The 13,833-nt window shown below is 39.7% G+C and overlaps 1 protein-coding gene across 2 annotated transcripts; it reads left to right on the top strand.

Moving 5' to 3' along the window:
- The first annotated feature begins 592 nt into the window (after window positions 1-592).
- cep44 (centrosomal protein 44) lies at window positions 593-13,309 on the top strand. Of its 2 annotated transcripts, XM_062387322.1 has the most exons (11): window positions 593-809; window positions 2,560-2,707; window positions 3,758-3,895; window positions 5,127-5,201; window positions 5,281-5,355; window positions 8,537-8,710; window positions 9,059-9,187; window positions 9,348-9,446; window positions 9,887-9,949; window positions 12,695-12,732; window positions 12,951-13,309. In XM_062387322.1, the coding sequence occupies exons 1-11, from the start codon at window positions 718-720 to the stop codon at window positions 13,006-13,008; spliced, it is 1,089 nt and encodes a 362-aa protein (XP_062243306.1). In that variant the 5' UTR covers window positions 593-717; the 3' UTR covers window positions 13,009-13,309. The 2 variants fall into 2 exon arrangements, with proteins under 2 accessions (XP_062243306.1, XP_062243307.1); XM_062387323.1 differs by lacking the exon at window positions 5,127-5,201.
- Window positions 13,310-13,833: the final 524 nt, after the last annotated feature.

The following is a 13,833-nucleotide window of genomic DNA, read 5'->3' on the forward strand; positions in this document are numbered from 1 at the left end:
TGTAATCCTACTTTACAATGACGTCATCATGACAGAATTTATGCCATATGATGACAAATGATTGATAATTCAAAATAAACTGGACATCGACTTTCTAATCTTATTGGTTGCAATTGTCTATGCATTACTATTGTCTATAAGGTCATTTTCTGACTTCATAGTGATGTCCTGATTAAGCAATTCCTCTAGCATATGATCATACATTTTTTCTTATCCTTATAAAGTCATGTCTTTAAGTCAAAAGTAAATAGTAGGACAAAGAGAGACCTGGAAAATGTCATTTTCTTGAGCTGTGTTGACGTCTTGTTCTGACTTAACTGTGACTTTTTCATGACGTCACTTATGTTATATAAAGTGATGGGGAATCCTTTTCTGATCAATTTAAGCTTTGCATTAACTATTATTTGTGTAGATATCTAAGACGCATACGCACGTACACACACACACACACACGCACACACGCACGCAACAGTGTATACTGATAGGTTTCATCCTTTGGGGGGCAGTCTAAACGCTCTCAACTACAAAGACGAGGAAGTAGCAACAGCAGAAGAAGAACTCACCAGCCAATCCGACTCGTTGCCGTTGATCACCCGGCAGAAAGAAAAGGAGCCACGAAAATAATCGATGTCAGAGACAACGCGTATTGTGTGTTAATATTTCTGTGAAACAAGCGGTTGTTGAGGCAGCTGCCTCTATTACAGATCCAAGTTAAAGATGCTGTCTACTGGAGATGTCCAAGGTTGTCTTCATAAACTGGAAAGTCTCCTTCGGGTGATAAGGTATCCAGGATATGTGGACTACAATGGGTAAGCCATTAAACTCACTGTAATGCCACTTCTCTACTCAGCTGTTTCTTGTTAAAAGTCACCACGAATTTATTTTTCAACTGTAATAATATAATAATCTTAATTTGTAGAGCACTTTTCAGAAGGCAGGTCATAAAACAAAAGGTTTGGAAGCAACAGATAAAATACATTAGTGTATAAATACAAGTGCTGTATAAGATGCTCAGTAAAAGTTATAAAGAAAGTTAAGACTCAGGTAAAACCAGGAAAGGCTGTCCGATAAAAGTGTGTTTAAAGAAGAGTTCACTCAGGCAGCTGATCTAGCCTAGCATAAAGTTAATAAAGTCGTTAGACAAATAAGCAGAAGTAATGAGACCCTCTGTAGACATTTCAGTGTACGTTTAGAGAGTTCACATTTTTGTTTTACACCAGAAACAATAATCATGATATTTGCCGTCTCTGTAATTCTATGTCAGGCAGGATATGATCGTAGTAGCTGAACCTATAACGGGACAGACATAGACAACGTCTGGCAAATGCACAATAGCAGCAGACACAATTTAGAGCATCAAAGACTCAGAATGAGTAGAAATAAAGAATGACCACTGCCTCTGTTTGTGGAAATTCATAACCATCAAGATATAATGTAGTTTTACAAAAAAATAATAATGCATTACTACATTGCATGTGCGTGACCATCCACTCATCCCTAACTGCTGTTAAACTAATTTGTAAGCAATTTGAAGCCACTTCAGTCAAGTAATGGTACATCAGCAATGATTCATGACACAGAGATGTACTGTATGAATGTGTGTGTGAAATGCATGGATGGCTAAACTGTACTGTAAAGCAATTTCGAGTGGTCATTAATACCAGACAAGTAATGTTATAAATAAGGGCGGCAACAAATAACTACTTTTGATAATTGATTAAATGTTAAATATTTTATAATTATATAGAGCTTTTCTAATCTTGATGACCACAGTTTGCCATTCATCCATTCACACACACATTCATACAGTGCATCTATTAGCAGCACTTCGGGCAAGCAGATGAGGAAGACTTGGATCAAACTGCGACCTTCTGGTTGGAGGACGACCGTTCCACCACTCAACTGGTTAAAATAGAAAAGTTCCATCACAATATAATAACAGTTTCTGGGTCTGTATAGAGCGGCTTCTGGGTGAGTCCATGCTTTGACTGTGAGCAGCCACCTAGTTGTGTATCCGCGTAGGCCTAGTTTTGGAGAGACTTATTTTACAACCAGTGAGGGTGTGCCTGAGGATAGCTGGAGTTGAGCAGATTGGGCAGGATGGGTCTTCGTTCAGCCACTGTTGTAGGTTTTTGGGTGATGGAAGGACGTCATGGGTTGCCCTAAGCAGGAAGCTTATCTTGCTTGCTTCCATTCAATTATGACCCCAGCAGAAAAGCTGCACTGGGCTGCATTCATGTCTGTATAACCTGCCAATTATACATCTTCCTGCAGGTGGTTTTTTGGAACTGAGGTGAAACAAAAAGATCAGAAAATGTTGTGTCTTTGTTTCATTATTTTCTCTCCTCGTTGAACCAGGGAAGTAACAATAATTACAAAAGTTGGGATGGATAACATTTAAGCCTTCAAAGAAAACATCACTGTAATATGCATCTGAAGAAAAAGCATGTTGGAGCTTTGAGCAAACGGGACGACTACTTCTCAAACAGTCTTCTTTGCAGGCTTTCATCTAATTATTATTATTAATCTAATTAATGGCATTATTTGTTTCTCCACCAGTCTGTCAAAAGGAGATCCCTCAGCGTTTCTTCCAATAGTGAGCTTTACCCTGACATCCTTCTCTCCACCTCTTGCTGAGCAACTATTGTCAACTGGACTGGAGCTCACTGGCAAAACGGACCTCCGATTCACGGACAAGCTTTACAAGGTATAACAACATATACACACATGTTTGAGCACTGTGTTTCGCAAGTGGATTAAAGCAACACAATATAGAATTTGCACCCGAGGTACACAAGGTGTACTTCACTCTTAAAGCAGAAAGGACTCTGTCTGCTGTTTGGGAACTTCATTATCCCGATGCAGCATATCTTTTTTTTAAAGTTTTTTTATGGAAGCAGCTGCTACTCACAGCATCCATACACATATCAAGAGCAGTGATGCATAATCTATTTACACAGCAACTCTGGATGGCATTGCCCTATCCTCTAGTGCAGTGGTTCTCAACTGGTCTGGCTTCGGGACACACGATCACCCCTTAATGACAAGCCGCAACCCAAAGGAACATTTTCAACTACTCAAATTTATTTAATAAAAAGATGGTGCAGTATGAACCTAAGATAGTACAGAAGATCACAGTATGCCTAAACAAAAAAAGACAAGTTTAATGATAAACCAAAACGACCAGCAGATGGCAATGCTAGAGAGGGAAAAATCCCCTTTAACCTCAATTGGCTGTATTTTAATTAAAACCCCAAAAGTGCCTTTTGAGGACACAAGGTAATACAACTTACATAACAATTTAGCAACTTCAGCCTTTTTAAACAGACTCAACAGTGCTTTCATGTACAAACTTGAAAAAAAAAAGTCCATCTACTGAGAAGTAGTTTCAAAAAGACTCAAATTATGTAGCTTTAGCTGAGAATACTCACTCACTGAATCTATGCCAACAAACAAAACTGATCCTATTCACACTCCTTAACAAATGCTTTTAAGGAGTGTGAATATTGGTTTAAAACCATTATTTCTTCAGGTTAAAAAACAACATTATTTATGCTTTAAGAGTGGTCTCTGCTATGTTGCAATATACTGCACTCATTCCACATTCGCAATCTTCCTCAATTAATCTTTTATTATATTACTATTATATATTACTATTTACATAGAAATGTGCAAAATGATTGTTAACATTAACAATGACTGATCTGCTAGCCTTTAGTGGTCTGTTCATTTGAGATTGTATGTTTTGTGTGTTTAGGTACTAAGAGATGTATTCCAATATAAGCCCATACTAACCAAGCAGCAGTTCCTCCAGTGGGGTTTCTCTCAAAGGAAAATCTCTGTCATCTGTGACGTCATTAACTTGATACTAGAGAAACATAACCAACTGAAAAAGGTACAGTATCTTTTAAGTGGTTCATTTTCCTTTGCATTAATATCTGTATATGTTGTGTCTCTTGATTGCCTAACCTGTACCGGTTCTACCTCTTCTTCCAACCTACCATTTTATCGTAAAACAATATGACTGACAATTACCTCGTGTTTGGTGACAAACAATGGGTCTTTCAAACATTTCCTTGTCAAATCTTTTTAGTAACAATGGTTCTTACATGAATTGTTCCAATGTGCAAGGAGCAGAAGAGGAACTCTTCCCTGTACTGCGTACGGCACTAAAGCATTTAGTGGTACAGACTAGTTCTGTTCTGTATCGCTTTACTTTAGCCCCTGCTACAACAACAAAGAGCTGGTCAGGACTAGAAACCGGAGGCTAATCCACACAGAAGTTGATATAGTCCGTGATACAGTGTGTGAGGCTGTCAATGTCCTCCCCATGGCCTTAGCAGGGTTCTACCCTCACAGTTGAATTTAAAAAAAAGTCAGACAGTGGGCAGAGTGGAGGAACGAGAGGCAATATTGAAGTCCTCAGAGGTGAGAGCTGTGTCTGCAGCCTGCTCACCACAGAGTTGAGGACATCACAGGCTGCATCAGCGTTAGCAGAGGGGGTACATTTGCAGCTATGGCGATAACATGGGAGATCCCTGAGTTAGGTAGTGTGTTATCTGTCCCTACAGCAGGGCTGTTCTTTAATAGGGATGTTCCCAGAGTTTCACCATCTATCATTTACAAACACTGCCAGCTGTCCTCCTTTCCTCCTACTGCTCTCCACTGTCCTGTCCAATGGATCAGCTGGAATCTGTCCATCATCATAAGGGACCTTCCATTCCTCATGAAGATGAACGGGAGGACAGGTCTGTAGCATATCCTCCTTGCACGATGCGTGGCCCCCGCACAGTTCCCCGGCCTTCTCCTCAGCTGGCGGGGGACATTGGGTCACTCCTCAGGCAGCACCGCCGTGTTGTAGAGTGCCAACAGCTGACCCCTACTGTAAACAATAGGGCTATGGCTCCACACAGGATCTCCAGTCATGGTTGAAAGTGTAAAAAACAGCAGAAAGAACGCAGCAAGCATGAAGTACTTGGTGTTTATAGTTCAACGATGTCCGCAGAAGTACAACATTTGAAATAGATTAAGTTAAAAGGGGGAAAAAAGATGTTTCTGTATGCATTTATCAATTAATCTTAATAAACTGAAACCAACACAAGCTCAGTGCATTGTTGTTAAAACAGGACCGGAACGAGGCTAACTCAGCCACACATAGAAATGGGCGACACTGCAGGGATCCAGGCGAGCTGAATATTCGGGTAGGGGCTGCACCCTTGTCTTGCTGACAAACAAGCAAGGAATAGTCTGCTTCTAATTCTATGTGTTTGTATGTTAAAGCCCAGAGGCAGAGGTCCAGGCTCACATAAGGATCATAGAGGAGAGGCCCATCCAACGCTGACTGATGTAGGCAGTGTAAGTATTAATTACTATACTATTGGGATTGTTGTAATCACTTAAACCTCGATGTCCTGGTTGTGTGTGTCACGTTACATCAAGTAAAAGGTGTTTATTGTTAAAGTGCAAAGTGAGCGCGTGTCAGCGAGGGAGTGAGGAGGAACCAGACTCCGACACAGTACAGGATAACCGGACCTTAAATGTGCATCTGTCCTGATCCTGAAGCGGCGGTGGTTATAATACTGAAGCATTAGAAAACCACTAAAACAATGAGTGTAGCAGAAAACATGAATTGATTTTGTCCTGTCACTGCATTGATGCAGTGTTGTCCTGGTCTGCATTGTAATGCAGCTAAGAATCCAGAAATGTTCACACCTCTACTGAAGATGCCTCAAGGTCACATAGTAATATGGAACATATCTTTACTCTGTAGATCCTAAAAATGGATACCCAGGGCCAACAGTACAAAGGAAAGTGTTGGACGAGAAGCAACAGATCAGCTAAGCAGTACAGCAATAATTAAATCAAACTTAAAAAAGCTAAGTAGAAAGAGCACTATTATCCAATCATTCAAATTGCATCTGTATAGCCCATATTCACAAATCACATTTGTCTCAAAGGGCTTAATAAGGTGCAACATCCGCTGTCCTCAACCCTCAACAAGAGTGAGGAAAATCTACCAAAAAAACACTCTGCCAGGATGGACACAAATGCAATAGATACCGCATGTAGTTAAACACACCAACAAAATCACAATATTTACAACATTGATTGGAAGAAACAGTTATTAACATAATGGAAAGGTGTGTTAATGTTTAAAGTATTTCAACAAATGAAATAAGTAGGTAAGCGCTATGTCGGTTACGCTGTGTGGGTCGCCAAAGGAACGGCATCTTTCTTGGACCTGTTAGGTCTGTTGACAAACTATAGGGCAGTGGTTGCCGACCTGTCTATCGCGATTCAGTGGTCGTTATAGCCATTCTCCACTGTCAATCCCCACTCTGGACCCACTGGCTGCAGTTGTTCCGCAGACCAGGGGCGCACTGGAGATAACTCACAAAAAACAAAGAGAAACTATTCACTTACAACCTTCTATTTCCAAATAGTATCCCAGAGTGGAGGTTAGGATCCACTTAAATGTGAAGTAATCTTTTCTATTGCTCTAAATATATAAATACAGATGGACGGAAGGCTGAGGAGGAAACAAGTGTTTCACAAAGATCACAATCACACAGATTTGTTTGTCCCATGATGATGACTAATCAGCTGATATAGACTCTACAGATCTTTGATCTTTCTGATGAATGGAGTCCAGTATTACAGAGGCGGACCAACAGAACGGACCATCCTAGTACAAACACAAGTACTCACTACACGGCTTATTAGCCGACAGGTCGTTGTGTGGTATGATTAACAATGTATAATATTTACCTTTCTGTGTAAAGCCTCTTATCATTTAAAATATCTTCTTTATCATTAAAAAATATACAATTCTTTAAAACTTTACCCTCAATGTAAATTCTGATGATAACTTTTTTTGCCTCCACCTTTGAATTAGATTTTTTGATTTGTTATTTCAGGCTCAGTTCTTTCTTTCATATTCACTCTCACTCACTTTATTATCCCCAGCAGCAGCAGTGTATCAGTGTAATTCCTTTAATAATGATATCACTGCTGTCCCATAGAATTGTATGTCACCTCCACCTCTCTAACAAACACCTCAATGCCTATGCAGAAAACATTGTGCTGCAGTAGCAGCTCCTCTGCAGAACCCTTTGTGAAACGGAGAAGCTCAATGTTGTGCATTGAACAGATGTTGTAAATATGAATTGATATTAATGTGAAAATTATGCATTGAATAGATGCTAATAGAATAGTTGCATAAGTCCCTTTTTTTGTGTATATTTATGCTCGTAAATTGATCCTTTTAAAGAAATTGCAAAAATAAAAAAGTTGACCCTGCGACCCTAATGTTGGTTTTCAAGGTGGTAGATCTCGGATTAAGTTTGGAATTAAAAAGTGACCTTGGGCTTAAAAGGGTTGCTGACCATTGCTAAAGAGGGTCCAAGGTTTCAGAAGAGGGCAGGGAAGATGTGTATTTTTACAGTCGTTTCCTGACAACTGTAGTAGACATTTTTTATAGGAGCCCACTGCTTTCTCGGGGACTGGCACGATGATGGATGACTTATAGAGATGGGGATCCCGGACTGACTAAGGAAGCGGTTGAATATGTCGGTGAACACCTCTGCCAGTTATTCAGCAAACACCCTAAGAGCGCGACCTGGGTTAACATCTGGTCTGAGAGCTTTGCGGGGGTTGACCCTTGTAGGCTGTGACTGAGTGGTAGAGCGATCGTCCTTCAGCCTGAAGGTCGGCAGTTCGCTCCCCAGTCTGACCAATCTGCATACCGAAGTGTCCTTGGGCAAGATGCTGAACCCCCGAATGGCCCCTCATAGAATAACAAAGTGCTGCTAATCGATACACTGTATGAATGTGTGTGTGAATGGATGAATGTAAAAGTGTTCTGTAAAGCGCTTTGAGTGGTCATCAAGACTGGAAAAGCGCTATATAAATACAAACCATTTAACATTTGTATAGGACCATCTTCTGCAGTTTTTAGGGTCAATCTGGCAGCCCGTCCGTCCACTCAGTTGTTTATGTTTAACCGGGCGTAGAAGGTGTTGAGTTGGTCTGGGTGTAATGCAGTGGGCTGAACTATGTCCCTGGTCTTCCCTTTGTATTCTGTGAAGCAGCGTAATCCAGACCATATGTGACTTGAGTCAGAGCTGTGGTAGTTAGATTTCAATTTGTCCCTCTAGTCTCTCTTGTTATCCCTGATGGAGTTGCGAAGGCTGCTTTGTTTGCATCAGGGTCTTCTGAGGTTGAAGGCAGTGGTCTTTGCTAGATGGAGACACACAGTCAGTCCTGGGACACCTCCAATTTGAGGATATCTCAAGTGGAGTCTAGGGACCCCAAACAGTCCTTGAGAGAACAAGGCAGAAGTATTTACCTCATGCGTAACTTAGTGAACCCTTGTGTATTCGCAGATACAAAACTGCCTTATCGTAAAGCAAAGTGCTGTTGATAGGTGAACAATTGAAAACATGAATTGGTAAAATTATAGCAATCAAATAATACATACAGCAATCAAATAATACATACAAACATTAATATGACATTGTGTTTGTTTGTGTTTCAGGTGTCCAGGTCATTTGGTATGACTCTAATAGAAAATCCTTCCACTTTTCCCACAAACTCCTCCAATAAAGTAACCTCCACCTCTAAGCATAATGAAGTCTACGCCATCACTTCTCCGGAAAATGGAATCCCAGAGCTGGCGGAAGGGAAAGATGACAAGGATATCATGTTGCACGTAAAGGCATTCTTTTACATATATATCATATAATATTTTAATTATTCAAACTAAATGCAAACATATATATATGTGTGTGTGTATATATATATATATAATATATACACATTTATATATATAACCCTTTATCTTGAATTTCCCCTACTTTGTCCACAATGCGCTCTTTTTGGGAACACAGGGTCATATTACACAATATAATATTTGTATGATTGTTTTAACTAGGAGTTAAGCTTTTTGCCTGCTGCCTTTAATTTTTTTCATTCTCTTAATGTGGGTTTTTGTTTTTTGTGATTGCTACCTAGCCTTCAAAAATGTCATGAGAAAACATTGGTCTTTTCTGTTTTTTAGTTGTCTGAAGTGGATAGACGGCTCTTAGCAATGGAAACTCAGCAAAAAAATACTCTGTCTGGACTAGACAGGCTCAAGGTCCTGGAGAAACGCCTGGAGGAACTTGAGAGAGGGAGAAAGAGAGACAAGGTTGATAAGAGAATCTCTTTTTCTCTCAATCTTTAATTTCTTCCCAATTTTATTTCTTTTATCTTTTATCATACAGAAAGCTAAGACAATTAATAAAACATGATATTGCACACTTACTTTTATAAACGCCACTTTCTTTATTTACCATTCTCTATTCCAGACGGGAGAAGAATTCCTCACCATAAGTAGCACCAGCTGGGAAAATCTGATGAGCAGAGTCCTATTATTGGAAACTAAACTGGAAATGAGCAATCCACAGGTAAGACAAGTGCAGTGACATTTAAAGGCTGGTTAATTTGAATGTGCGTGAATAGTGTTGGGGTGATGGACGATGATGACTGATATTTGGCTCAACATGGTGATCCTGTTTTTAATGCCAACCAACTTTAAAAGGAAATTCACTCTCTTCATTCACCTTGGGTTCTAGAAATGCCATCCTTAAACTACAGCCTCTGGTATAGCAGGAATCACATTCTCCTTCTGGTGTGAAGTGGGGACTATCGATACACTACTGTGAAAAAATTATTCTGATCAGCTGTATCAGTGTTTTGCCAAGCTTATTAATAGGTGGTAAAATGTCACTTGATGGAAACTAATACAAAGACAGTTTTTAAAGGAACATTTGCACATAAATTTAATGTATTTTATTTATACTGCCCATTATGCATTTCCCTTTGCTATTTCGTCTCTCTTCTTTAGTTAAATGCTGCCCAACCATGTCCATCCTCCAGCACCTCCAACTCCACGCCAGATTCTTCAAAGGTGAGACAGACCAAACGACTATTTGGACTTTTAATTTTGAAAACACCTCATTTTGTCCTACCACTATAAGTTGTCTCTTTGCCTCTAAGTTCATAATAACTTTGTAAGTTAGGAGTTGGGGGAGTTGATCTTCCACCAACAGCAGATTTTTTCGCCCGCTAACTACCTGTTTTGCATGGCCAATACCGATATAACTAGGGGCGGTACATTTTCATGACACGTGGGGGGCGGCACGAAGCGGTTTTCTATTATCTATCATATCACTGTGTGGTGAATTGGCAAATTGGCCCCCCCTGCAACTGAAGGCGCCCCTGCCTGATGTTGTGTGAGAAGGGGGAAGGGGAGGGGGAAGGGGGACAGTTCACCTCTAGGTCTCCCAAATTGAGCGGACAAGAGGGGGAACTGGGGATCCACTGTATAGAGCAGTGATTCTCAAACTTTGTGGCGCGCCCCAGGCATAAACTATTATTATAGCCGAACCAATGTTTTAATGTCCGCATCTCTTTAACGGCAGAGCAGTAAAAAAAATCGCTCTTTCGCCGTAGCAAGAGGTTGGCAACCCGAGGCTCTGTAGCCGTGGGCGGCTCTTCAGCCCCTCTGCAGTGGCTCCCTGAACAGTGTTGTGCGTGTCTTATTTTACGAGAACGGACGGCACACACACACACACAGGCCTCGGGGCTCCGCCCCCCGCCCCGCTCACTCTCTCAGAGACACACATAGTGAGATCAGAGCTCGTTCACGTGAAGCAGCAGGTCAGGGACAAACAAGAGACGGTGTTTAAAAACCAAGTTGAAAAGAAAGTACGATGGAGCCTGTCTTGTTCCTCGGTTCACAATCAATGTGGTAGGACATGAGGAGAGACCAGTGTGTAATTTATGTCTGAAATCTACAAATTAAGAAGACTCTTAGAAACAAAACAACATTTTTGAACTTCCCTGACCTGCCATCAAAAACCATGAGCCTCCTTGAGCTTATCACTTTTATGCATGATAAGGATCTATCGGAGATCTACCCCAACTTTTGGACTGCTCTCAGGATTGCACGTATTGTGCCAGTCACTGTGGCTCAAGCAGAGAGGAGCTTTTCAAAACTGAAGTTGATCAAGACGTACCTTAGGTCAACCATGTCTCAGGAACGGCTGACTGGCCTTGCCCTCATCAGTATCAATCACTCAATAGGGGAGCAGATTTCATATGATGACATTATGATGATTTTGCATCAAGGAAGGCCAGAAAGGTAGCCTGGATGCCAGACGAACTTAGCCCCGCCCACAACATTTTAGGTCGGGAAGTTCTGACTAGAATTGTAAGTCTGACAACGTCAGGCTACCAGAAAGGTTAAGTTTTAGTTTAAATTTTCTGTTCTTCGTGCAATAGTGTAATATTTAGATTTTCTTTAGTGTGTTTTTATTTATTCTATATTGAATTTGTATATTATTCAAAATATTTTATATTATTGTATCTCTGCTCTTATTTGTATATTATTCTTAATATTTTATATTATTGTATCTCTGCTATTGTTAACTTTTTTCTGTATCTGATTGTATGTATTTTTGCCACTTTTATGTTGTAACTTATACTGTATTGTGCAGAATTGTGTGCATTAATTCTCTTAAGTGTGTTATTCAAATGTTATGGAGGGGCCTCGCCCGGGGCACAATTCCATGTAGAACCGTCACTGGATATAACTTCATGTTTCTTAAAAAGACGTTCATAGCCTGTAGTTTGTGCACAGCTGTGGGTAAAATGGCAAAGATATTGTAAGCAAATATGGGTATTTACTATTCCATTGTTAACACAGCAAATACAGTTCTGACTCAGTTCTGAGTGTTGCCTAGTTTATTTCTATGTCTAACCAGAAGCATTTGTGCTTGGCTTGCATTTCCTGCTCAAACCGATACATCTTGTGAGTATGTGCTTTTATGAGATTATTAATTTTCATAGCAGTATCATTTCTCCGATATTATCCTATCTTCTTAGTTTTAGGTTATTATCCTGCCACTGGTGTTTCCTCAATTTGATAGCGTTTCCTCAGTACAGTTCTTGCGATGTTCTTTTTCAGTGTCTTCATTTGATCGAAGAGTTTTGGCTCATGGTGTGGATGGGTAGATGATGGGGTAGGACAGGGACAAGGGGCGGTGGGGGGAATTGTGTGAAGCACTTTGAGCTGCATTTTTTTATGTATGAAAAGTGCTATACAAATAATGTCTGATTGATTGATGAAGCTCAGTACAGTCATATTTGTTGATGTGGTAGCTTTCGGTGCCTGATTCTTTCCATGCTTCCTCAAAATAATGAAGTTATATGTCTTCAAGTGGTATTTAGATTATCTTGTTCTAAGAACTTTGGAGGGCTTCATAGCCTCACTAGACAGTCTTTACCGACACACTACACACAGGGGGCTTTGTGCATGCAAGACACATTTTGCAATGAGGTTCTATACACAGCAGTGTTGTTGGCATAACAGAGGAAGTAGTGAGAATAGATGTTCAATAGATCTATTCTAATACTGCACGAATAGCGCAATAATAATGATGACCTATTATTGGGTAATCACTTCATTATATAGATAAATATAAAGAAATAAATAACTTTCCTGTTCTGTGCTGCTTAGTAATTGGACAGCACTGATCTGAAAGCATATCTTATACTGTCAGGCCATTTAATGACGCAGTAGAAATCAAACTGCTTAATATTTGTTCAGAGTTGAACCATCATTTCTTGTCTCTCCTGTCTCTTTGTCCAGGAGGTCCTCACGAACAGGCTAGAGAGCATCACCAACATGTAAGTTATTTTTCAGCACAAAAAAAAATTTGAATTGTTTCTTAGCTTTCTCTATTTCAATTCAGGCACAAAATCTGTTCCAAGTCCAAACAAAACTGCATAAACTAGTACTTATCACTTTTCAATAAGGCATTTGTATTAATCAATGTTATTGCTACATCCAGTCATATCTGTCTCTGTCTCCTTCTCTCTCTCTTTCTCTCGACTGAAATCTGAAGGCTAAAGACCACCTCCAATTTGTTGAAGAACACTGAACCCTTCACAACATCTTGCTAATAAATGATAAATGATGCGCACACACACACACACACACACACACACACACACACACACACACACACACACACACACACACACACACACACACACACACAAACAAACATCTTGCGTTGTTGCTTCTTTAAAAAGCTACCTTGAGTTTTTAGACAAGATGACAAAGTCCTGTATGTAGTGAAATTATTTTTAGAAAGATACTGTCACCATAAAAATGTATTCAGGGATGTAGGCCTCAGCCGATAAGATTTAAGTAGACGATTTGTAAATTGTTACTCCTCAATAAAATGCTAAATCCTTAAAACTGTGTCATATTTATTATTTTCCTTCCGTAGTCTTTCAGGCAAGAGGTTGTTGTGATGGGATAAGTGAGTGGTGTGGGGGAAATTGTATTTTCCTGTTGAAAAAGAGGGTTAAAAACTACTTGTGGACACATCCAGTATGAGTAAGGAAACATATCTGTTATATTTATTATGTTATATTATTTTAATAAATTATAATAAGGACCATCACAACCATCATGCGGAGGAAAGCAAATAACCTCCAGAGTCTGGGAAAGTATGGTTACCTTTCAAATATCAAGTGGTTTGATTGACTCTAACTTATTTGTCTAAGTTAGACAAATATAATGAATTATGTTAGGTAGAAGGGATTATGGTAGTGGGTTACTTCAAAACTGCACAGTTAAAATTATTTATACTATTTGGAAAAGTAGCTTCAGATGTACTCATGCAAATATATATATATATATATATATATAAGGCTCATAAACTACTTACTGTAAGAAAGGGATCAGAGTATATTACAGTTACAGCGGTGGGAATCTAA

Source organism: Platichthys flesus, chromosome 5 (assembly GCF_949316205.1).
Source record: "Platichthys flesus chromosome 5, fPlaFle2.1, whole genome shotgun sequence".
In the NCBI taxonomy this organism is placed as follows: Eukaryota; Metazoa; Chordata; class Actinopteri; order Pleuronectiformes; family Pleuronectidae; genus Platichthys; species Platichthys flesus.